The following is a 23,984-nucleotide window of genomic DNA, read 5'->3' as shown; positions in this document are numbered from 1 at the left end:
CAGCCTGGCACCCGAACAAAGTAGAAATGGCAGCCGCGAACTTCAGCCATTTTTGCTGCAAAGGGTTGTCGTCTGCTACTGCTCCCGCGTGTACTGTTGGAAGCGTCCGCTAGGTGGCTTTCAGTGGCGCCTCTACAGGCGGTACACGAGGCGTATAGTATAGTACTACGACAGCGAAAATGTATAGGGAATGCCATACACCATGGATTGCATTGTGTATGAACCCAACGTTACTAAACCCACTCTATTGCGAAATTAGGGGCCGTATATCGTAAAGCTAGTCCAATATGTTTTTATTCTAATCTCCTGATGTCAAAATTGCGTAATCGCTGACGCAAGCATCGGGCGGTGAACCGCAGGGTTGTGTGAACAGACCAATAAAACGCTCTCCTCGTTCATAGGAGATCTCTTTTGTTTTCTTTAAAAACGAATAACATTGCCTACAGTGAGCGGCTTGTCTTATCTAATTGGCTGACAAGAGGCGAGGAGCACGCTCAAGTGGAGAGAGATTCGATGGGGCCGAGCCAGTGCACTGAAAATCGATAACCGGATGAAGAGGGTTGTGCCGGCGTCTGCGGTTGGTCCGCTTACCCTGGCTTGAGGTGGAAATCGCGACGGCATGCAACGGAAGGTTAGGAATGCCGCTAAAACGGATCCTCAGCAAAGAAGAGTTGGCAGAACGATGTCATAAACGTGCCGAAAGTGCTTGAAAGTGTTACGCGACCACGCAAAAGGGTTTATTGAACGCAACTAAACCCATGCTCTCCGGAAGGTGCGAATAGCCAGTGCCCGAGAGATCGGCGGCAGCCATCTTTCATTCCCTTCGGAACGGGGCAACCTGCGGCTTTCAGTAAAAAAAAAAAAAAAGTTTTGTTCGGCATATTAATGCATCTTTAACGCGTACACGTCAGTTCGATGCGGTGTGTTTTCGCGGTCTTGTGACGTCGCGTGACAGGCAGGTGAAGTGGGTGCAGCCCGAAAACTTTTCACCAATACCCGAGGGTTATTGGCTAGAAGGCGTCGAATCAGAAATAGCTTTTTTTGTTGTTGTTGTTTGGTCCAATGATGCATAATCAGTATGTACGCGTCATATCAGATGGGAAGCTATCGCGGTTTTCGTGATGTCGCGTGACAAATAGGCGAAGTTGGGGTGGTTCAAAAAAGTTTTTGACCAATTGTGGAGGGCTGATTGCAGAATTGGAATAGAAAAGTTTGGAATAGCTTTACGTTATAGCGCCTTAGATCCCGGCATTTTTATAACTTCCCGTAGCTGCACAGTAGGACATGCATGAAGATCGCCGTAGTCGGTGGCGCCGGAATAATTTTCGCCGCCTGAGGCGATAGCCACCATGACAAGTACATTTCGAAACTCAACCCTGATAATACATGGACGACAATTACAGTGTAACGTACATCACCTACATCACCAGTAGTAAGTAGGGACGTTAATCCTAACTGTTGCATTTATGATGAAACGATTGTCGTTTCTCGCGTAAGGAGCCTGCTGTGCACTAGAGAGAACGTTCTGCATTCCCAATTTCTAGCCTGTCTATTTTTTTTTCTGACCCTGCAAGGCATCCGATAACCCAAGTTGTTGTTGCCTCAAGCGTACAAATAACTTTCGTAACGCTTTATTCCCCTTCATCTTTCTTTCTTTCTTTCTTTCTTTCTTTCTTTCTTTCTTTCTTTCTTTCTTTCTTTCTTTCTTTCTTTCTTTCTTTCTTTCTTTCTTTCTTTCTTTCTTTCTTTGCTGCAGTGCGAGATTATGCAGATTCTGTTCGAACACACAGCTCTCCCGAATGACGTAATTCTGATATTGCACTATCGGAAAGATAGCTTTCCGAGAGCTGCAGCCATTGCGCGGGCCGGTGTGCGCACTTATCTTTATGCTTACAGCGCACTTACGACCGAAGCGCGGGAAGCAACTTACTCCCACCCGGTAAAGTACTTGAGAGCACGTGACAAATGAGCGCCAGAAAAAAAAAGAGAGCTTCACGTGAAGAGTCGTTCTGCTTCGTTTGGTGTCTGATAAGCAGCGTCGCTAACAAGCATATTAAACAAAAAAATCCTCCGCAGATGTTTGCCTATTCGAGCAACTCGTCAACTAAGACAGCGAAGACAGCAACTAAGACAGCGAAGCCGTACAAGGGAGTTATTGCCACTAATTGCCACCGCCCAAAATCGACCGCATACATTGCAAACGCTCCTCACTATATCCTGTGCAATTCATTCACTATAACCTATAGCCTTTTCATATTATTCATTGCATCTAGGTTTTGTATTAAAAAATAATTATAAGAAAACTGCACGAACGTGCCCATAAGAACTGATTAGAAAGAAAAGTTCATTTGTATATATCTATGTATGCACCAGGGTTGCTCAGTGAAAATTGAGACTGATGCTCTGCAAAGCCTATTTCTTAAACGTAATCATCGGAACGTTTATTCCTTTCTTTATGCTCCCCAGTAAGTCCAAAATAGGCGTCACACTTTTCCTACCAGCCTAGATAATACGAGAGAAGCCGTCTTTTGCCGCCGTCGTAAAAATCACCTCCAGTGGCTTAACGACGCCTTCTTCCATGTCAGCGCAATACATTTTTTTTTTTACTGTGACGTATTCGTAAATAAGCCGTAGAGTGTCGTACCTGGACTGTAGATCAAATAAGAGGATTGTTTCGATGCTTTTTTTTTAATGCGAGCATAAATGCCTCAGGGCATACAGGGGTATGGGATGGGGGTGAATAAGGTTGATTAAATGAATGAAAAAAAATTTTCTGATCAAATGAAGTTCAAGAAAGGTCGATAATGTGGTCCCTGCGTCCACGCAGTGTAATCGCTCGGATTATGCGGCGAAAGTCCCGCTGCTGCGAGCTGCCGGAGCCTCGTCGGTTTCAGTGCAGGGTGTTAGATACGGGACCTTTTCCTGGCATCCTTCGAGTTCACCAGACGACATCGAATCGCCGTCGCACCTAATTAAGGTGCGCAGAAGCGCATCTACCACGTTCCCGAGGCGCAGCACGTCCAGACAAGTTGGCGACCCCCACCCACCTCGTGCGCCGCAAGTGGAGCTACTGTTCCACTGCTTGACTCTTCGCGAAAGTGCAACGGGAGCCTGGCACGGTTCCAGGTCCGGCCAAAGCTGCTCTGCGGCTCTGAAAGGTCGCTCGAAAACAACCCGTTTCCCCCCGCTGAGCGCTAGCAAACCCGGAGGGAACGCCGGCTGTAAGTCACCGTGAAGCCCTGGGAGCAATTCCCCATCCGCCTATTGTGACGGCAGTTGCAGACCTGGAGGCAAGTCATTCCTCGGACAGTGAAGCCCATGGAGCGACCCCCTGAGCCGAATGTGACTGCACTTGCACGGGCGCCTACCATTGGCCGAAAATGACGACACCTAAGCGGGCTCGACGACTGGCCGAAAAGGACGTGACCTTGAGATACCGAAGGGGTTAAAAGCCAGAGACAGGGAGCAGAGAGAGGCATTCCTTCATTCATCTCTTTTGGGCTTCTTGCCACGGGCCGCAGCATCCGATTTGCTGCCGGCCATCAATGACTTTATGACTGTTAATGGCTTCATGTTTTTGCTGTAAATAATGCAAATAAACCTCCAGTTTTCATCTCAACATCCTCCTCAACGTGGGCCAACTCCCACACTCAACGGCAAGATCCAATAAGGGCAAACCCACAGCAGGTGGTGGATGTTGGCTTCAGCATTTCGCGACTTTCAGAGTGGACACCCAGGGCGAAAGTGGCGAAAGTGGCCACTTCTGGCGAAATGCACTGGCGAAAGTGCAGTCACTTCCGAGTGACGCAGGAGTGAGGGCAACCCCGACCCGGATCCTCCGAAGCGCAACCGAAGCGCATGGGAAAGGCGGCCATAGAGCACAACGCTTCTCGAACAGCAAGGAACTCAGTACAAAAGGAGGCAGGTAATAAGGAGGGCTTATTAAGGGCAGGTGCGCAAGGGCAATAAATTGCAGTGGTCGTTTCACAGTCCTGAATGCTTGCATCAACGTAAACCACGATGGAGCCAAGCGGCAGGTGGGCATCTTGAGCTATAATCGGTCACGAAGCGACGCCACCGCGTGAGCTGATCGGGCGACGTATATAAGTTGGCTTTTTATCGCTCAGCTGTACAAACTTCCAGGGAGGAAGAACTGGCTATGGTGGTGGTAGAAGAGAGTACGAGAAAGCGTAAGCCCCGAGAGCACACGTTGCGTGTGAAAGGCTGGCCTTAAGCCTGCGAGCATCACGTCGCTGCTGCACCAGCTCATCTAGTGTCTTCAGCTGTGCATTTTCTTGGAGAGCCACGATCGGGGTGATGCAGGGAAGGCAAGTGATGACCCTCATTGCCTCGCAGTTAACATCCTCAAGGCGATGCTTCATGGAACGTTATAAATTGAAATTGCTTTGACACGGAAGAAGGCGTAGTTACGCCACTGCAGGCGATTTGTTTTTTTGTTGTTGTTTTTTTTGTTTTTTGTTTTCCAAGAAATTGGGAAAAGATGGCTTCACTGGTATTATCTAGGCCTTGCAGAAACGGAGGGACGCGCGCGTTTCAATTACTGGGGAGCATGAATAAAGGGATAAATGGGTCGATGAACAATTTTCAGAAATTAAGATTGCAGAGCATCAGTCTTCATTGATCAAGCCTTGCAGCTATACGCGTATAGTGCATATATGCAGGTGTATACAATGATAACAACGTATTGTGTCAACCAGTGGTGTCAGCACACTTGATATAAACAAAACAGAAAAGCACGTGGAGTGAACCCTGACAACTGCATATTCAAGAACGCTGTCTTTCAAGTGCACGTGCTAAAACATTATTTTGCAGTCAACCTCGGATTCATGTATGACACACGGTGCGGTCACGAATACGATGTCGTTACTTAGGCAAACAGTAGTTTTTCAGCATTATATTCTGGCCATAGAATAGCTAACCGGGAGACGGTTAGCTACCCCGTTTTTGGAGTCCTTCGCGTAAAAAAAATGAAAAATAAATGGGAGAGAGAGCGTGTACCACCAAGGTACCGCAGGTGTAAAGCCAAGTAAAGAATAAAATAAGGCGTGTAAAGAGCCAAAAGTATTTTTAGAAATAAAAACCAATTGGAGAGGAGAAATAAGAAAGTGTCAGGGAACGCTCTTATAACGGTTGCACCCTTTGGGGTGCAACCGTTATAAGTACGCTATAAGTACGCTGCTGGGCACACTATCTCGGACCAAGCAACTGCCGCCAGGTGTCGTCCTGCAGAGCAAATCCCGCCGCTCGCACGCTCTACACAGCAGTGGACGGTGCTGTACATAGAGTCGGCGTCCCCCTTCTGTAGAGAGCGGGAACGGCGGCCGCCGGGCCGCTCCGGAAGCAGCCAGCAACGTCTAGCGGTAACTGTTAGGCGCGAGATAAGTGTCTGGGCACACGTGGCCGACGCATTTAATCTCGGGCCCAGCCAATACCGTTAAACGTCGCTGGCTGCCTGCGGAGCGGAACACCCGTATAATCGGCCGCCGTTTTCGCACTCTGCACAAAGGTAGCGCGGACTGTGCATGAAGATAGATCGCTGAGGCTCGGGAGCAGACAAGCACGTGGCCCAAGGTACTGTTCTGTGCCTTCAGTCCATATTTGCACGGCTTCAAATGAAAAGTTCAGCCCATATAACCAAGAAATTAGATTTGGAGCCTGGGCACCAACGGCTGTTGTGAGGAACAGTGGTGCTTTCCATTAGGTAAAATCGAAGCGCCAAGGCAGAGATGAACACGTGTTTTCTCCTCCAGCTTTGAGTCTGTGAGCTCCCTTTGTTGATATCGTTGTATGTGTGCAGTTGCAAACGGTGACGTTATTTTTGGCCTTGCTAGATCTGCATGCTTCCGAGATATAGATAGTCATGCGAACGGCCAGAACAATCGCACACTTTATGGCTGTTTACGGCCCCATATCACACGCAACATATTGTAGCGCACCATGAATGTCACATGCCGTTATGCGAGCTGATAAAGTGAGCCTATATTAAGCGCTCTTCAGCAACAATTAAGTGTTCGAACTGCAACGTATGAAGTTTTCACGGCCAAATGTCACAACCTTGCGCTGTCGCTCGCAAAGATATCAACATTACACACGAAGCATACTGCACGACGTATAAAATCGGCACAATGCAAACTATATGAGGAATACGTTGCAAACGGGCGTGACGCTTCCATATCAAGGCAGCTTACCAATTGTTCTATAGGCCCCTCCCACTGCGTGGGTGTTCTCATTACCGCGTCACGTACTAAAGTAATGGATGGAACCTTGTACGCGGTTTTCCCTTGCTAAAGAACATATATCATCAGCAAAGAATGCGGCATTGAAAAGTAATCAGCAGACTTCGAGAGTATATACGCACGCTTCTATTCCAAGCGAACTGCAGCTTGCGTTGAAGCTGCTCAACTTATTTAAAGAACAAGTCGCGGGGCTCAGTGACTATTGCGTTGCATTACTGAGCACAGGGTGAAGGGTTCGATTCCAGACCACGGTGGTCGCATTCCGATGGGGGCGGTATGCTAAAAAACGCTTTTGCACCGTGCTTTCGCTACATGTTAAAGAACCCCAGATGGTCAAATTAATAGCTCGTCACTAGGCCATCTGTGTGTATTTTGAGGACGTTAAAGCCCATAAATTTGTTTTTTAACGCACAGAAAGTAAAGAAAGACAACGGCGCTTGTCCTGCCTGTTATACGTGTCACCGAACAAGACACTTTGGCTTTACGCAAGGTGACTCGCGTTTTTTTTTTTTTTCGGTGCCACCGCGATGACATGCGGTCTTGCATTGCGCAGGTAAACTGTCCATCGAGCTGAACACGGAGATCGTGGAGGTCGACAGGCTCGCGCAAACAGGTCCAGTCGGCGATTGCATGCCGGCGAAAATGCTTCTTCACGGTCGGCGAGCCGCCATATCGACGTTTGTTTCGGGCCTGTGGAGTATGACGAATCTCGACAAGGGCCGCGCTGTACAAAAGCAGAAAGCAAGAAAGACGAGACGAAACGGCGAATTGCACGCAGTGGGCGTTTCGGGACAAGGACGAATCGCAGCGTCTCTGAGGACACGACAAAGCGCGTTCCGCTTTTTTCGACGTCATACCAAGGCACGCAATCTGATGGGGAAATGTAAGCTGCTCGAGCGCGCGCTCACCGCCGCGGCTGTGCGTTGTTGTCGTGCTCGCGGTCGCGGAGCCGTGACTAAAAAGGCTTGCCAGGCATCCGGGCAAGGTCCACGCAAACACACACTATCCCTCAAGGCTTCTGCGCGGACTCGTATAACGCGCGCTGACTGGTTCTTCATTTTTTGTTTCCTCGCAGCGGAGGCGTCGAGAAGAGGAGGCACGTGCTCTGAGGGAGGTTGTGAATCCGTTTACACGCCGCCCCCGAGCCGGCCATCCCGCGCCGGCTGATAAGGCTGATTGCGGAAACGGGGATGCCCTCTATCTGGACTCGGAGTCCGGCTCTTTATCGGCACCCTGCACCATGCTCTTTGTTTAGCGATGATCAGCCGGAGCGGGAGGGGAAGTTGCGCGTACTTTTCAGCCCTCACGGCGCTTCTTCGTCCATGACAGCACGGGACACTGCGCCACCGTCACCATGGCTCTGAGGTACGTGATTCCCACCCCCCTCATCTCATGCCCCCGGCTAGTGCAGCGAGCTGCAACTGCCGCAGCGTCAACATTTTGGCTCCTTATCAAATATAAAGGGACGATCTATAGATTAATCGTTGCAGTGCACAAGCGACGCATTTGCAAATGACAACATTGCAAGGTGACATTGATCGCGAAGCCAGCTGAAAGGTGTAGGTATATATACAGTTTCAAATGATGCACGCACATCGATGCGGCCTGTAAGTGACGGTGCAATGAAGGAATCCAAGTTACTTTCGGAGACCGCCACAACACAAGGTGACCGCTATCTCTTTTAAAGCGAAGCTTTCTTTGCATCTTCTGCGACTTTCCCACTCCTGCTCCTGTCTGGCACACCGCGTCGGAGGTGGTCCAGAGCTTGTGTATACATGGCAGGAGCGAGATCGAGAGGAAAGAATACGACGCGAGGAACTCTTTCGGACCTTCGCACCGCGTCGAATGTGCATAATGCCCTCTGGAGCTCCCTCCGCTCCGTCATATTAACCTCTTGACAGTCGTAGTCATCCGCGACCCCCTGCAAAAACATTGCAGGAATTGCAGCACTTACCTTTCTACGAACGTGCAAGTCCAGAGGCAAGATAGATAGAATGGGAGAGAGGAGGCAGAGAATTGGTAGAACCCATGAAGTCGCGAAACAGGTAACAGCCTTGCCAATTTTCACTCGCAGTTCCCGTACAAAGGGGTGATGGTGGAAGGGGGAGGGGGTGACGTGAGAAGCCAACGCTACCGACATGTCAGCGGCTGTGAGCAAGCGGGATAAATTTCAGTTCAAAGTGCGGTGCAGTACGTTTCTGCTATTTCTGAAAAATAAACGCCATTCAAATGTGTCAAGCGGACAACTTACGCAGGACTTGCGGAAGCAGAAGATGCATTGAAGCGCACAGTAGGGTCTATAGGCGACACTGCGCAAGTGGTCCCACGTCAAATCAACACTTCTGTGCCCGCCGCGGTAGCTTTGCGACTATGACATTGCTCGAAGTCGCGCGTTCGATTGTGACCGCGGCATCCGCTTTTCGACAGGAGCACAATACAAAAAGACGCCAGTGCATTTATATTTAGGTACACGTTGAAGAACACCGGGGCGGCAAAATTAATCCGGAGCCTGCCACTACGGCGTGCCTCATAATCCGATCGTGGCTTTGGCGCGTACGGCCCCGTAATTCAAACAAAGCTTACCGCTTCTGCAACGATGCGATGTGCCATGTGAGGCAATGATAATGCTCAACCCTCTCAGAGGTTATGAACAATGGCGCACAACAACGGCCTCAAGCTAAGAGGTCTCCCTGTGTATTCTGTGTTCTACGTAGACAAACAGCAGGGGTGCACGCAAGGTAACGTTTAACATTATCTCACCACTCTGGTATTGGACTAACGCTGAAAAAAAATTAAATATTCGCCGCCAGTATATCACCACTAATTATTGTCAATCAAAGCAAACAGAACAAAAAGCTTCGGTTACATCGACTCCCACAGTGCATGGGATCCGCATATTTTTATATGTTTAGTTTAGAATTGATCACATGGCGGTGATGTCGCTGCCATAGGGTTTCTCACTGTTGTTATAATGCGAAACCCTATGGTCACTGCAGTCGATGGGAGTGGCCACGGATTTATGCATTACTGCAGGAGTTGCAGCAAGCTTAGCCCATCAAATGGCCACGCTTTTATAGAGCTGCCCGCCTGCTCACGAGCACCAGCCCTGGCTTCTCATTTCTTGTATATCGCACTCTACCGCGATTTGTGCGCATTATCCCTTCTCTGTTCTGCCGTAAGATCGCGCAGTATGAATTACAAGATCGCCAGAGAAGCAGCACTTCTTGACCCTTTCTTTCTTTTTTTAACCGTGTTCCTTTCTTGGTCTGGCTTCCTATAAATTCTGAGCAGTGCCTTCACAAGGCCGGCAAAAGTGATCATTCTTCAGTGAGACATTTGCTGCACGTTCCTGCGTCGCTATAATCTCTCCTCTCTCTTTTAGACTACGACTGCAGAAGATAGCGCCACTTCCATGAAGAATACACTTTCTCCCTAACCACCCATCGATAGAATTGCTCTAGCGTGTTCTATCGTTTTCTGATGTTTCTCAAACTGCCGTGCCTATTGATTTCAGAGCTGTCCCGTATAGTGCTGGACAAGAGAAAGAGCACAGAAAATAGCAGCAACGGCATGCTCTGTAAATGCACGAAACACGACCACAATGTCCATCAGAACTTCGAGTCACCCCGTGCCCATCCTTCTTTCCTACAATCGAACATTCGCAGATTGAGCAGCCCTGCACTAGTCTTGGCGAGGGGCCTGCTGCGGGAGACGCCGCGGGCCTGCGTAGAGCCGTTTCGAGTGCTGGGCTCGCGCCGTGAGGCGTCCTCGGCGTCGCTCAAGGAGCGTCTCACCCGCGACCTCGTGCTCCCGGTGCCGAACGGCCAGTTGGCCGGCAAGCAGTGGGGGCCCGACGACGGACAGCCAGTTCTGGCGCTACACGGCTGGCTGGACAACGCGGCCGTGTTCGAAGCCCTGGTGCCTTTCCTCAAGGCAGAGTTCAAGCTGGTGGCCCTCGACCTACCCGGTCACGGCATGTCCTCGCATCTTCCGGCCCGCGGACACTACACCCTGGACAGCTACGTCGACAGCGTGCTGTCGGCCGTCGACCACCTCAAGTGGGACACCTTCTCTGTCCTGGGACTCGGAATGGGCGCTGGCATTGGCTACTACCTCGCCGCGCTACAGCCGGACAGGGTTCCCCGGCTTGCGTCCATCGAGGGGTCCTTCCCGGCGACGTGCCCCAGCTTTGAGCCGCACGAGCGCATGGGCGAAGATGAAGACCATCGCGATTTGTACACCAGGCAGGAGGTCATGGACGTCCTGGCATCGAGAGGACATAGCGCCGCATCGGCGGAGCTGCTCATGGCCAGGGGCTGCACGCGCGTGTTCGGAGACCGCTACGTTTTCACGACCGACCGCCGATTGAGGCACGCGCGACCGCAGGAGCTCTACCCTGGCGTGTTCGACAGGACGCTTCCGCGCTACAGAAACAACCTGATGGTGCTGCAGCGGGACTGCGGGCTCTCGGATGGCGCAAGGCCGCACCTGGACGCCCTGGAGGCGATCGTGCGCTGCCTCGGTGCCGAACAGTGCTCGCGCTTCAGCTACGTCGTGCTGGAGAGCGGGAAGCACCAGCACGTGACCGACCATGACACGGTGGCGCGCAGGGTGAACGACTTCATGTGCACATAAACCAACTTTGCACCGAGAGGGTCTGGTGCATGACGAAACATTTCTGTTTTTCCTGACCAAGGAAGAACTATAAGTTATAATTGGTAGGATTCTGTCCCAATGTACAGGCCATGGAGGAAGGAAACCTAAGAATAATTGTAGTTTGGCATCATTCAAGCACATTATAGTCATTACATAACATATAATGATGGCAATGGCATGGCTGACTGGCGCCCGTGAACAATAATGTACAAATGGGGGTCGTATGACGTTATAGGAAGCCTCACGTGAGTTTCGAAGCGCAGTTACAACATTAAACATCCGCAATGCGCCGACTTAGTAGAATAGCGAGCCAGGTGAGTATGAAATGAAGATGGCTTACAATGGCGGCGCGCGTGGACTGACGGTCACACTTTGTTTTTTCTCCTCCTCCGTGGTACGCACACACCCATGGGCAATTCAAGGTGCCACTGTCAATGCGCGCAGACGCATTTTGGCTCCTCTCTTATAACTCTATAGTTATTTAGTCCAAAGACACTCAAGTCCCGACAGAGTAAGGATGATGCTTAACAATACTTAAGTAGAACGTAGTTCACAAACGATGACGCAGGGAGGGTTTGGAAGGACGTGTGAAGCATAGAGCAGAGAATCACGCCTAATAATTACAGTGACCGTGAAAGAAAAAAAAGAATGGCGGTCGCACGTATCGCGCAAGTGCATGTTACTGTGCACATAAAAAACGTAGATTCTAGACAAGAGACAAAACACAATCAGTCATAACTATCTGTACACACAGCATATTGTAGATTTACTCATATCGTCGCGCAGCTGTGCATGGTATAATTTGCGGGTTCTTGCGTTTTAAACGAGCCGCAGCACCGCTGAAGTGTGAGAGGTGCCATGCGTGCTCTCCGGAGTGCCTTAGAGAAAGAACTCGTTTTCAGGCCAATAAAAGTTTTTCTCTTTCCTTTTTTTTTTGATAGTGACCGAGTCTTATCAGTGCTTGTGTCCACGTTCCTGCGATGGCGATGTCGGTCAAAGCTCTCTAGCTCTCGGCAGTGCTGGTTATCTGGCATTCCTGTCACAAAGCAGCGGCCTGTAAACTGCCGTCACTGCAAAAAGCGTTGACAAAGGCCCTTCGTGAGAGAGTTTTATTTGTCCTCTTTGTTCGTTTACCCCGTGCACCGTGCACAGGTGAACGCTTTCTTGCTTTTCTTTTTGTTCACGTTGATACTGGCATGGCTCTCTCCAGTCTGTCGGGCAGATGAAAGCAGTCACAGGTCGTACATCTTAGATAACAATGCGAGGCAGTAAATGCGTTGGAATGACGAGGCAGTCCGATATTTCTTGACGACCGCGGATAAGAACACGGTGGTAAAACAGTGTGCGCAGGACTATCTGCAGCTGTAAAATACTACCTTACTTCGTAACTCACAACTTTTTTTCAAAGCAGAGTTGAGGTCATTGTATAACGTCAGAATTTGGATCCGCGGCAAGAACTTTGCAATAGCGTCCAGAGCTGCCGGCATCGTAATACGCCTGCAATTGAATTTTATTCGCGCTACTATGCCACAGCGTGGAAAACCGATGGCCGAATACCATGTCGTAACTTCGCCTTCCGTGTCGCAGTGCTCTCTTCCAGTTCTTTCGATGGGTTTCGACTTGCTTCAAATTGCTATTGGTTCACCTTTGACAACAGACGAATTGTTTCCCATGCCTAAGAGCCTTTCTAAATTCGACAACGTTCAGACTTGTCGTAGCAGTACCCTATGTTGATATTGCAATAACATTGGGATCGCGTTGAAGAAAACTATCATACTTATCAAAATATCGGACGTTGTGCACAATATTAACCATCAGCGTTCAGTGTGCGGCGCGCGCGCCCCGAACGCTGCATAAAGAAACATTAGACCCCCACGGCCCGTGCAGGTGTCCTATGCACTGACGGTGTAGTCTCCGAGTCGAGAATGCCCAGATTCGACGCCCGGCAGATATTCGTATAATAAACATTTATTTTCAGTGTACTCCAATATGAAAGGAAGAGCGTTGCGCAAGCGGGCTTCCCCTTACAATACTTCTTATTGCGGTAAAGACAGCATTGGCGAACTAACTTAGATGAAGAAAGACGCTAAATTTCAGGAAAGGCAGGTAGGTCGGCGTGACGTAAATGTCTATTAGCTTGCTACATTGTGCGGAAGAGGAGGGAGAAGAGGAGTGAAGATAAGTATGAAGAGTTGCTTACCTTCATGGGCGTTCTCACGAGCTCTGCTCCCGCGCAGACACCTATGAAGGCGCTTCGAGGTTGGCATATGCAATGGATTTACCTCTTTCTTTTCTTTTCTATTGAACGGGTTATTTTAATGAAAATACTATGTGACGGCACAATTGGTCTTTTCCAGGTGCTTTACTGGTAGAGGCGGACGTACAAATTGCTTGCGCAACAGATAGAAATTTTTAGTTTGCAAATTAAGCAGGTCCACTAAGTAAAACATTACTTATCACCTTTAGGACATGTGTTGTAATAGAAACGAAGCTGGATAATAATGGTCGCAAAACCGGTGCCAATTAGATATAGGTCGGAAACTTGTTACAAATAAGCTTGAGAAGGAGCTTTGGACCGCGCAACGACCTATGGAACGAAAAATTATGCGTGTACCGTTAAGAGTCAGGAAGACAGCGTTGTGGATTAGAGAGCTAACAGCTGTAGCCGATATTTAAGCTAACATTAAAAATGGAGCTGGGCACGCCACGTAATTTACTTTATTTATTATTTATTGATTGATAATTACCCTCAGGGCCAAAAGCATTAAAGAGGGGAGTGGGTTACAGCAAATGAGAAAAAGAAAGCAGGACGTTTAAGTACGAAGGCTCTTGATTATACAGTTTTAGCTAGGGTTTACAACGTCATGATAAATTGGCAGCAAACTAAGATAGTAAAGCGGTAAATACAAAAGCACTTACGTTACAACCGTACAGTAAAAAAAGAATGCTTCGATTACATAATTTTAGCTAGAGCTGGTCGAAATCTTTGGTGATCGCAAATGGATACGACTTTACCAGGAAGATGGTTCCATTCCGTGGATGACCAAAGAAAATATGACTGCAAAAAAGTTTTAGTGTGACATGATTCAAGACCAACTTTATAACGGTGATCGATACGAGGCGATACGAATTGTGGATGAAAAATGACGTCGTTGCGGAGTGCTGAATGATGGTCTAACTTATGAAAAAGAAAGAAACGTGCAATTTTACGACGAGAAGAAAGTGGGGTAAGTGCAAGGTTGGTTTTCATGGCAGACACACTTGCAGTTCTGTTGTAATTACGTCATATGAAACTAACTGAATTATTTTGCACGAGTTTTAATGAATTAATTAGTTTGTCAATGGCAGGATCCCAAACAGCGCATGCATATTCAAGTTTCGGACGTGTGGGTAGTATAAAGAAGCATATTTAGGGATGAAGAGTAGGTTGAAAAGTTACGGCGTAGGTAGCCAAGCATGCGGTTAGCATTGCGGAATACGTAGTCGGTATTAACATTCCAAGATAAATTACCAAATATATGCGCACATAAGAGTGAACTAGCTCCAGAGGAACATTATTTAGGTAATGTGTATGCATGCTGTTAGTTATTCGGGATGCACACATTACTTCACATTGGCTAACGTTTAGTTATATTAGCCATTGTTTGCACCAGTTATCTACACTAATTAGATCAGACTGAAGGTGGTTAGCATCCTCTGCATTAGTTTCATGAAAGATAACACAATCATCAGCAAATAAGTGAATGTTAGATGATAGTGAGGAAGGGAGGTCGTTAACATAAATGAGAAACAAGAGGCCCGAGTACTGAACCTTGTGTTACACCGGAAGTTACGCCTTGAAGTGGGAAGTTATGGCCGTTTGCAGTTACAAATTGAGAGAGCAATTAGATAGGAAGCATTCAATCCACTTCAGGATGTTAGTGTCAATGTCCAGCTGACTTAGTTTATAAAGTAAAAGTTTGTGACAGACCTTATCAAATGCTTTAGCGAAGTCTAAAGAAATGCAGTCTGCAAATGACGAACGATCGAGAATATGATGCAATTTGTGCGTAAAGATTGCAAGCTGAGTTTCACATGAAAATGTTTTTTTTTTCTAAATCCATGCTGAGCTGGTGTGAAAAATGCATTGGATTCCAGGAAGTTAACAAGATGTTTGAAAATTATATGTTCGAGCAATTTACAGCAAGTGCTTGAGACTGAGATGGGGCGATAATTAGCTGTTACCTGATTTATGTAGTGGAACCACCTTCCCGATTTTCCATTGGCCAGATTGAGTAGATGTATCCAGTGATCGCTGAAAAAGTTTTGTTTGCATAACAGAACTAACCGCGTTTGTATTTTTACTAAATTTTGAGTTAATAGAGTCGTAAGCAGGCGATGAGTGTAGGTTCAGGGAATCAATTAGTTTCGCAACGCCATCCGTTTCCACGATCACTGGAGGCATAACTATATAATCGTACTGGCGAGTAGGAGGTAGGCGGTCTTGCAGGGGGCAGAAAATTTTTTCACAACTGCGTCATTAAGGGCAGCAGCGCACTGTTACTTAGGTATAAGGATGCCCAATGGGTCTTCCAGTGTTAGGCGCTCATCATGCAAGGCGTTGATTACACCCCAAAACATTTTAACGTTAGTCTTTAACATTGATAAAAGTACGTTAGATAGAAAGTTAGATTTAGCGTTCTTTGGTGCTGTTACGTACGTGTCGAATGCGGACCTATAGGCAGACCAGCGTGTGTCCGTTGGCGAGTGTTTTGCGGAGCGATATAGGCGTTTTTTGCGGTTACACAGGCGCTTAAGGTAGGTATTGTACCAAGAAGCATCAGAATTCGAGGTAATGATGCGGGATGGAATGTATTTTTCAGTTAGTTTCTGAACTTTAACGGCGAACATGTCCCAGTTTTGCTGCAGCGTACGAATTTCAAAATTCGGTACGAAAGTGTCGAGAAATGCAGTTAATTCGTTATTTATGGCAGTAAAGTTAGCGTTTTTGTCAATATGGATAGTTTTGCTAATTTTATTTGGTTTTGGGGGTTAAAGAGTTAGTTGAAAATGCAAGTAGGCAGTGATCGCTTATGCCAGGTAGGTGTGTAGTCTCCGAGATTGTATGAGGATGGGATGTCAAAACCAGGTCAAGGGTGCTTGCGGCATTAGAAGCTACACGTGTAGGTTGTGTTACTAGTTGTGACAATGAAAAAACTGAGCACAAGTCTAAAAACTCTTTAGCTTGTACCTAAAAGGGAGAGAGTGAAGAAGGTTGATCGTTCCAGGTTATGGTTGGAAGATTAAAATTGCCCAGAAGTAGGATGAGAGTGGATGAAATCGTTTGCAAACAAGGTTTTTACTGTCGTGTAGGTCATGGAAAAACGTAGGTTGTGCAGAGGGTAAGCGATAGCACATGCCTATGATGAAGTTTTTTTATGACCAAGAGATACGGAAACTGAGAAAGCTGTACAGACAAGAGAATACGGAATGTGATTTGAAATTGCCAAAAGGGCGCCACCTCTGCGCGCAGCACGACTGCAGCGATAAACACGAAATTGCGCAGCACCGTGAAACACTTCTGAGTCAGTGACATGCGCAGGCAACCATGTTTCAGTAAGCGCAATGATTTTTGCAGAACGTATGTAATTTGCAGAAGATAAACAATCGTATTTGTTGGAGGTGCTTCTGACGTTAGAATATAAAACTGAAACTTGAGGAAATGAAGAAAGTGAACCACTGCCCCTCGCGCTTTCCTATAGATCGGACGACGTGGCAGGACAGGATATGCAAGCGCTACATTATCACTACGTTGCTTGAATTTTTCGATTTGATCTCAACTAGCGTTGTACACGTATCATTTTTCGTTCAGTATTATCTTATCATATGTCGCAATTTGAAAGTTTCAGGAGAGGCTTGGCTCTTACCGAATGCTATCAGTTTTCTGCGCGGTTCATGTAGCAACGGAAAAATCCTCGCTTCGATTTATGATCTTATGCTTGAATAGCTGCGCAGAGGCAGTAGTTTCTCGTTGGTTTTGAAGTTTAAGAACTTCACAATAACAGGACGGGATTTATTTGGCGTATACGAACCTAGGCGGTACGCATGTTGGGTTGCGCGTCTGCAGGATGTGGGTCGGTAATACTACCAATTAATGTGGTTATATTCGATTCTGTTTGTTGCCATGTCTCGTTATTATCAGGGAGACCATGGAACATTAATTTGTCGTGGCGCGACCGATCTTCCAGTTCATTTAAATGGGATTCAAAAAGATTATTCCGAGTGTTAACTTCTTCAATTATTTTCGTTATGCTGGAAACCTTGTGGCTGACATTATCAACGTCTCGCGACTTTTCCTCTAGTGCATCTAGCCTTCTGATAATACCAGAAACTTTTGATTCGAGTGATATTTGTCCACTTCTTATGACCTTAGCATAGTAGCGACTCGTATATAAAAGAATGGAACGAGCCAACACAAGAACTACCTGAGTTGCCGGTCCTTCGCGATTCATGGCGTTCCCCGACGATAAAAAAAAAATCAATCAACCCCCAGCGCAATATTGGTAAACTCCAGAGAAAGGACTTCAATCCCGAAGCGTGGTGTCAAGAATGGCGAGCCGCTAAGCAAGATTGCCACCTTGCCACCCGATTACGACAAGGGGTGCAAGACGCGCATTCCGCTCCCTCTCCGTCACTGCAGCTAGGAGGCGTTCGAAGAAGCGGCCTTTGTGCTGAAAACCCGCTTCCTTCCTCCAGCCCCATCGACATTGTGACGGGACGAGTTCGGTGTGTGGACAATGATTCCAGAGTTCCCCAACGCGGAGCTGATTTGACACGCCTGGACAAGCTGCCGCGGGAACGACGTATTTTTGTGCTTCTCACGGTTCGGAGTGGCACGGAACAACGAGCGACCCTCGAGCGGCAACGATAGTTCCCGGAACGGCACCCGCCAACGCCGTCGTCGGGCATCAGAGCGCGGTTGCCTTTGTGTACGTAAACTGTTCTGCAGAGCAGCGGCGCGTTGGTGATGAGTAAACGAACAGTCGCCGCGTCGTAGGACCGGCGGATCGAGTGTATAAAAACTGTGGTTGTGCGAATGCTGAGGACACTTCTCTTGAGCAGTCATGTTAGACTGAGTCACTTCTCTCATGCAGTCATGTTGGACTGATACTCTTTTTCTCAAGCAGTCATGTTAGACTGATTTAATTTCTGTAAATAAACCCTTTTTCCTCGTTCTCGATGACAAGCAGTTCTTCACTTCATCAACGATCTCAGCGTAAATAAGTTGGACGACGGCATGGGCCAGCTACCTTCGAATTCATGCCGTACTCCAATCTTGGCAAAGGACCACGGACGATGGGATTGAGCCCCCAATCCTGACAGTGGAAGATAGTGAGTATACCGCTATCTGCACAGCGACAAAGGAAGTAGTGCCGTTTCCTGACAATAGTAAGTTTCTCGCACATTGTGTACACACATACGCCCCAACATAAACTCACACGTACGCCCACTCTGTCGCCCACGTATCAAGGATAAGCGAATGGAATCAATGCGTTGAAGCATGGGTGACTACACTGACATCGCGTGAATGTTCGAAGCTGGGGGGTATAACGTAACTATGCGCCTATAGCGGACATGTCCATTTCGTCTGCTTTTCTGCGTCCATTTCGTCGGTCCATCTCGTCTGCCTATAGCGGACATGTCCATTTCGTCCATTTCGTCATTTCGTCTGATTGGCTGTGTGGCGTATGCGGGAGGAGGAGACAGGCACGCTCAGCTAATCAGCACTTCAGCAGCAGACGAAATGGACATCTCCACTCCGTGGACACTTACAGAATACAGTCCCTTCCCCTCCTACGATTACATCGTCGCGTTGTCAACAACAGCTGCGCATTTATCAGCCGTCGCACCCGCTGATGCATTACGACAACCAGCGTACGAGTTGACCGATTCCATGGAGGATCAATGTAGCAGGACTGCTTCTTATATCGGCACGCTCGTCAAAATACAGCGCTGCCGTTAGCGCTGGCGCATAGCGCACCTCGGTGATGTCTGCGCGGAAGATACTGGCGGCACCAGTAAACAGCGTTCGTAAATCAGCCGTCGGGGACGCCTAAATTCCTCGTTGTACAAATTCGTTGCAGTGATCTTCGTTGTAGAGGCAGTCGCAACACGTTTGAAAGATAGGAATTCATTCTGGGCAAAATCAACCATTTCTTGTAGAGGTCATTTCGCTGTAGAGTCTAAATTTCTTTGTAGAGGCGTTCGACTTACTTATAGAATGCGGTCATTGGGACGTCTCCAATGCTGCGGTCGCGTACGTCACGGGCGACCTCGCACACTCATTTTATCAAGGTGACGTTTCTATATATGCCTATTATCACTTACAAACTTTCGACTTCATGCAGACAGTGACGTGCTCGAGTACGCTCAACACGCTTCGAGTTTTCTCTCCATATACCTCCAAGGGTGAAGTCCGCCTATAAAGTCGCAAGAAAATGCGTGACCAATGGTGGGATTGAACCTCTGTCTTTCAGCACAGTAGTCCAATGCCCTAACCATCAGGCCACGAAAAACGCACGCTTCGTTCGTGCCAAAGTTCCTATTTCCTGGCACGTGCGTCACGTGCCAGTCTCTCGCATCCTTTTCTCGTGACGGCTATAGCGCTTTGAAACGCTGTGTTAGACTGCATTGCCTTCGTTCATATTTTTCGTCACAGGAACGTTATACTTCCAAAGTGGGCGAAGTCCGTCTATAATGCTATCGCATTATGGTAGAAACCAGCTAAGGTGACTGTCAGTCAGCGATAGCTTTCTTATGTAACCGCTTGCATGTCTCCGTGCCTTCGATGAAGACCAAACCTTCTGGGCATATCAGTGGGCCCGCGATGTGGGAATCTCGCTACCAACCACAATGCCGAATGATACTATGACGCAGTACATCTTGTTGCAGGCACGTACACAGGATTTTTTCTCGGATGGGGGCGGGGGGGGGGGGGCACTCAAGGTAACTTTTCTATGCAAATAAGGGGAGGGGGTACCTTTACCAGTACAAATGTTAATAACGCCCGCCATTCGCCATAAAGATGCGTAAACCCGCAAAAGAGAAATGAAATAAGGTGTACCTCACAGGTACGCCTGTGAGATACGCCTCTCCTTTACTCGGCAAACAAGGAACCACATCAAATGGACTTGCGCAGGAAAGAAGCGTATGAAGAACACTGCCAAGAACAATTGCAAAATAAAGATTTCTATGGTAGCATATACTAAAAAAAAAACAGCAGTTGTCAACCAAGGCACACGGCGCACGCGGGGTTGTGTTACTCCGCCAGCCAATCATAGAAGCAAACAAAATCGTCGTCATGCGGTCTTCTCAAAATGGCGTCGTACTTGATACCTCAGGAGCTTCTGTTGTTCTTGACGAGTCTTTTCATCGACGGAAGCTATAAGATGTGCAAGAGACATAGACAAAGTGTATAGAGTCTGAGCATTTCACTCTTCAAAAGTCTACCTGCCATGGTTGCTTAGTGGCTATGATGTTGGGCTGCGAAGCACGAGGTCGCGGGATCGAAACCCGATCCCGGCCACGGCGGTCGCATTTTCGATTGGGGCGAAATGCGAAAACGCCCATGTACTTAGATTTAGGTAGACGTTAAAGAACCCAAGGTGGTCCGGAGTCCCCCACTACGGCATGCCTCATGGTTTCGGCACGTAAAACTCCATAATTAATTAATTAAATCTTCAAAAGCCTGCGGTACAGTTCATTTCACTGCTGAGCCCGTTTCGCTCATGAAACTTCACTGCCAACTTAAGCGCAACTTGACAGTATACTGCATAGTTGCAGCGAAGCAAGCATTTTATTTCAGTTCAGTAAAGAATTAGGCATTCGCCATTCCACTATAACAGGCGAGGGAAACCGTATAAATTTACACGCTAATAATATTGTGTGTGTGTGTGTGTGTGTGTGTGTGTGTGTGTGTGTGTGTGTGTGTGTGTGTGTGTGTGTGTGTGTGTGTGTGTGTGTGTGTGTGTGTGTGTGTGTGTGTGTGTGTGTGTGTGTGTGTGTGTGTGTGTGTGTGTGTGTGTGTGTGTGTGTGTGTGTGTGTGTGTGTGTGTGTGTGGTTATCGCCTGATTCGGGTAACAGGAAAAGTGTGAAGTACGAATTATTTGCAGCCTCAGGGAGGAACAGTGGCTGGCGGTTGTGAGGGTGTGGGCAAGGCTTCACTGTAGACTTGAGTTGTATACGACTATAGCAGCGTTTTATTTTAATTAGCTCTGAAAGAATTATAGAGGAATATATATTTGCGGGACAATCATAGTTCCTCCGGATCCCTCGTTTACTGCTCTACCAAATGCCACAACCGACTGGTATTATTATTTCGGAAGTTGCGTAACGTTGCGTGGCCGCCAGTCCCGTAAAACCGTGTATAGCGCAGGACGCTGAAATTATAGACGTACTGCGCCCACCGCGGAAGGTTAAAAAAACACCTGTACATAAGCACAGCATCGAAGTGGCTACTTCAGGCGGCTCGACTGATCACTGTAGAACCCTCATTCAAAACATATGGAATTGTTCTCCACTTCCGGAGGAGTTAACTCTACTTCTTTTTTAAACAAGAAGATGCTGATCCATAAATATTTTCATAAACAACGGCTAAATTTGTTAATATTCGCTTTTTCTTCCTGTTTGGCTGCTGCCTTGGCTCTCTCTCTTAGTAGATCGCTTAATTTCTCAACTCCTTGGGATTCTTGTTTCAAGTTGCCAATTTTGCACGAATAGTGCTGTACAATTAGGGAAGAACCAGACGAGGTAACGGGTGACAGACGTATTGCTTATGGGTTTAAGAGGAAGCTTTCGCTCGGGTGCTCCTATCTAAACACATGTAAAAGGAGAATTCGTTTTTCTCGGCAACCATGGCACCAAATTTGACGAGGTTTGTTGCATTTAAAAGAGAAACTTAAAATGTAATGACTGCTGGTTTGCGATTTTTGATTAAGATTGTCAATTTATAATTTAAGAAATTGGCAAAAAGTATAAAATTTTCTGAAAACGAAACTATCAGGTTTACAACTTTCTACCTCAAAAAGGAAAAATAATATCACAATTCTGTGAATTGCATCTGATATTACATATAAAGGGGACAGTATTTAGTTGTTACACATGAATCTAAAAAAATTCAGTGATATGGAAATACAGCTTTCCCTGAACCCTTGTGCACAACGCAACAAATTGACGTAAGATATAAATTGACGTATCGGATTTGTCCGCTTTGAATGATCTAATGGATGCCGTTCATAGAACTGCGGTATCTGTTCTTCATGCAGAGCTATCACTTTGTAAACTTTGTGCGTCTATTTCTTCTTCGAACTCTCGAATTCTTGAAAATCTTTTTCACAAGATTCAGGCCATAAATGGAAATTCCGCTTCCAACAGTCACCACAATTTAACTTTTTTTCTCATATGCAACAAGCTTCATTAAAATCGGTCCAGGGGTTATCTCAAAAAAGCGTTTTCGCGTTTTACATGTACTTGAATAGGCCGCGTCAGAGTTGGGTCCGAGCTAAAGCTTCCTCTTAAGGGTTACTGCAAGGTTTGATGATGGGCGTTGTTTCGCATTATTTTATTTTCCACCTTATCTAACCCATATCGCGCGTATATGGTTCCGAGGATCTGCCACCGTCGCGGCGAGCCGTCAATCGAGGAAATAATGAAGCAAAAGGACAAGTTAAACGCAACTGGCGTTTTGTCCGGCCGCAACTCGTTTCTCGTGCATACAGGCGAGCTGACAACGAACCGAATCCCTTTCCTGGTCCCTGGATCAGTCTAAACAAAGAAGGTGGAACTAACGATGCAACAGCAATGCGCGTGACCGTTGAATAGGTGGTGACAACTGAACGCATCTCGAGTTAATCGCGCGTGCACCGAATCTATGAGAAAACTGGCCTTCACACCCCAGAAGATGCCGATAACTACCGCCATCTGAAAGGAGCGAAAAGGGCAGCAAAATGTTGACCACCAAATAGCTGTGAAGTCTCAACATTGATTTGGCGGCGCTTTAGGAATGTGTGTGCGGAGTGGTGGCTTAGGCGGGGAGGGGGGGCGGGGGGGGGGGGCTGAGTACCGTGCCTGTCTTGTTGTAACCACAGAATCCTAGTTCAAAAGCAACCCTCACTAGATCCCTCTTATCCTAGCTGCAGCTTCGTTGCGATGGCTATCCATCAGGCGGCAGCTCTCGACGCGGAAGTGCCTGTTGTGGACTTTGCTGCGGATGAGGAGCTCGCATCTGGCGCGCACGAGGGCGCCTCGACGTCCTTCTCGCCCACCGCGGACCTGAGAAGAAGGTTCCACCCCATCTGGTGCCAGCGCGCACCAACCGTCACTAAGGGCTCAGCACAAAAGTTGATTCTCTCTCTCTCTCTCCGTACAGGCGAGAAAGGTGGGTGCTAGGAGGCACCCTATAGCGCACGCCTAGCGCGTGCCCTCATCACCTTTTCTTTTCTATAGTGAATGACGTCAGCCGCGCGCGCCATCAAATCTGATGTCTTGCTCTCATTTTCCTCTTTCCCACCTGCGCTTTCTTTCTCTGCTCTTTACCCTCCTCCCAGTTCTTTAGTGAGCGCGATCGGCCAATGTCCATCTAAAGTGGGTGAAATAGCTAAAGCTACCGCTTTAGTAAGCGTCTGTGGGCTAATAATAGAGCGTAGGGTTTCTATGCTGGGGAACGTACCCTTATTCGATTCCACTTTAGAGCACGTTATCTATTAGAGAGTTTTAGAATAGGGTCCCAAAAGTTTTTTTAGGGGCCTCAAAGAAATAGCGTCGAAGCCACTGCGCATGCGCGAGACGCAAACTGTGTTTGGATTTATCGTCGGGCACGCTATTTCACTGATTTAACGGGAGCCCCAAAAGCTGCCGCAAAAGATTTGCGTCAACAAACATGGCGGCACCCAATTGGGCTCGACTCGCCAGCTAGGAGAACTGACTGCGATTATCGCTCTCTCTCAGCTAGCGTGTTATGAAGATTGATTCATTATAGACGCCGCTGATTCCGAATTCGATTGTCGATTTCATGGCTCGTTAAGCCTAACACG

General features: G+C 47.6%; 1 protein-coding gene across 1 annotated transcript in view; it reads left to right on the top strand.

Moving 5' to 3' along the window:
• Nucleotides 1-11,838, top strand: part of LOC135909616 (serine hydrolase-like protein) — a 47,746-nt gene extending 35,908 nt beyond the window's left edge. Inside the window, exons 2-3 of the mRNA XM_065441606.2 lie at nucleotides 7,333-7,622; nucleotides 9,923-11,838. Coding sequence (XP_065297678.2) covers nucleotides 7,612-7,622; nucleotides 9,923-10,892 — 981 coding nt within the window. The 5' untranslated portion in view covers nucleotides 7,333-7,611 and the 3' untranslated portion in view covers nucleotides 10,893-11,838. The remainder of the gene's footprint in view (nucleotides 1-7,332; nucleotides 7,623-9,922) is intronic.
• Nucleotides 11,839-23,984: the final 12,146 nt, after the last annotated feature.

Source organism: Dermacentor albipictus, chromosome 1 (assembly GCF_038994185.2).
Source record: "Dermacentor albipictus isolate Rhodes 1998 colony chromosome 1, USDA_Dalb.pri_finalv2, whole genome shotgun sequence".
Classification (NCBI taxonomy): Eukaryota; Metazoa; Arthropoda; class Arachnida; order Ixodida; family Ixodidae; genus Dermacentor; species Dermacentor albipictus.
The sequence above is the reverse complement of the archived record's forward strand: the minus strand, read 5'-3'. Positions and strand labels throughout refer to the sequence as shown.